The sequence below is a fragment of the Austrofundulus limnaeus genome, unplaced genomic scaffold (genome assembly GCF_001266775.1).
Source record: "Austrofundulus limnaeus strain Quisiro unplaced genomic scaffold, Austrofundulus_limnaeus-1.0 Scaffold554, whole genome shotgun sequence".
Lineage (NCBI taxonomy): Eukaryota > Metazoa > Chordata > Actinopteri > Cyprinodontiformes > Rivulidae > Austrofundulus > Austrofundulus limnaeus.
In genome coordinates this window covers 77,870-78,965 of record NW_013952956.1, presented here as the reverse complement: position 1 = coordinate 78,965, position 1,096 = coordinate 77,870, and the positions used below count along the sequence as shown (strand labels likewise).

Below are 1,096 nucleotides of genomic sequence, written 5' to 3'. Positions count from 1 at the left end.
TGTCTACAAAGTGGAATAATTTCTGTAACAGGGATCAGGACAGTAAATCTGAAAATGCAAATAAATAATGAGAAGTTAAAGATTTAATTATGTAGTATTTGCAACATGACAGTTATTATAAGTATATTGATTAGGATGAACATAAATACAGATTTTTGATTGTTTATTACATAATGCACCAGCTTATTACACCACCACATTTTGTAATAATTGCCGCAAAATCTAATAACGTTATTACAAAATGTGTTGCTGCTACATTTGGTTTATTTTTATGCTAATTGTAGTTATTTTTTCTGCTATTTCAGCTAAAAGTCTTAAAATACACCTCTTCTGTTGTTCTGGTTCTGCTGGAGGTTTCTTCCTGTTAAGGGGCAGTTTTTCCTCTRTTGCCAACGTGCTGCTCAGGATGAGAGACTGTGACGAAGTGAGGATTCAACCCAATCTGCTGGCTTCTTTGTTGTTTTTTTGTGTGTACAGTACCCTGAGACAAAATTTGTTGTGACTTGGTGCTATATTGAATTGAAACTGAATTGAATTGAATATATTGATTGTCTTTAACAAAACAAATCTTTAGTTTAAATGGTTCAAACTCAAACATCACAGTAAATGTGGTGACGGTTAGTAACTCACTGATGTGGGCATCTTTTTGACCGTTTCAGAAATAACTTGTCCGAAGGGCTTCCACAGCTGGAACGCATAACGACCTGAGGATCAAACATAACAAAAAAAATCTCTTTGTAACAAAATATTTGATGCGTTTCCACTGCGAGTCCGCGTCAGACTCTCCGGCACAAGTTACAGCAGACTGTGAGCTGAAGTTTATCAGATCATCAATACCCAAACTACCTCCACACTACTGAATTATCGTAGTCGTTTCTATCTTAACTATTTCTTCTTCCTTGTTTTAAACATGAATGCTATTCATTCACTGCTGTTGAGCTCATTTTGATGCAGGTATCCACTATGCTGTAGATACCATTGTTAGCATAGTGTAAAACAGTGGTAGCACTGAGAACTGATGTAATGTATATCGATCAAATATCTTTAAAAGTCATTTCACTGTTATTGAAACATTTTCTGTTGCTATGTGTATATA

General features: G+C 34.9%; 1 protein-coding gene across 1 annotated transcript in view; it reads right to left on the bottom strand.

The window, feature by feature from the left end:
* dnajc15 (DnaJ (Hsp40) homolog, subfamily C, member 15) overlaps window positions 1–1,096 on the bottom strand; it is a 17,301-nt gene that overhangs the window by 5,748 nt on the left and 10,457 nt on the right. Inside the window, exon 3 of the mRNA XM_014026450.1 lies at window positions 631–704. Coding sequence (XP_013881904.1) covers window positions 631–704 — 74 coding nt within the window. The remainder of the gene's footprint in view (window positions 1–630; window positions 705–1,096) is intronic.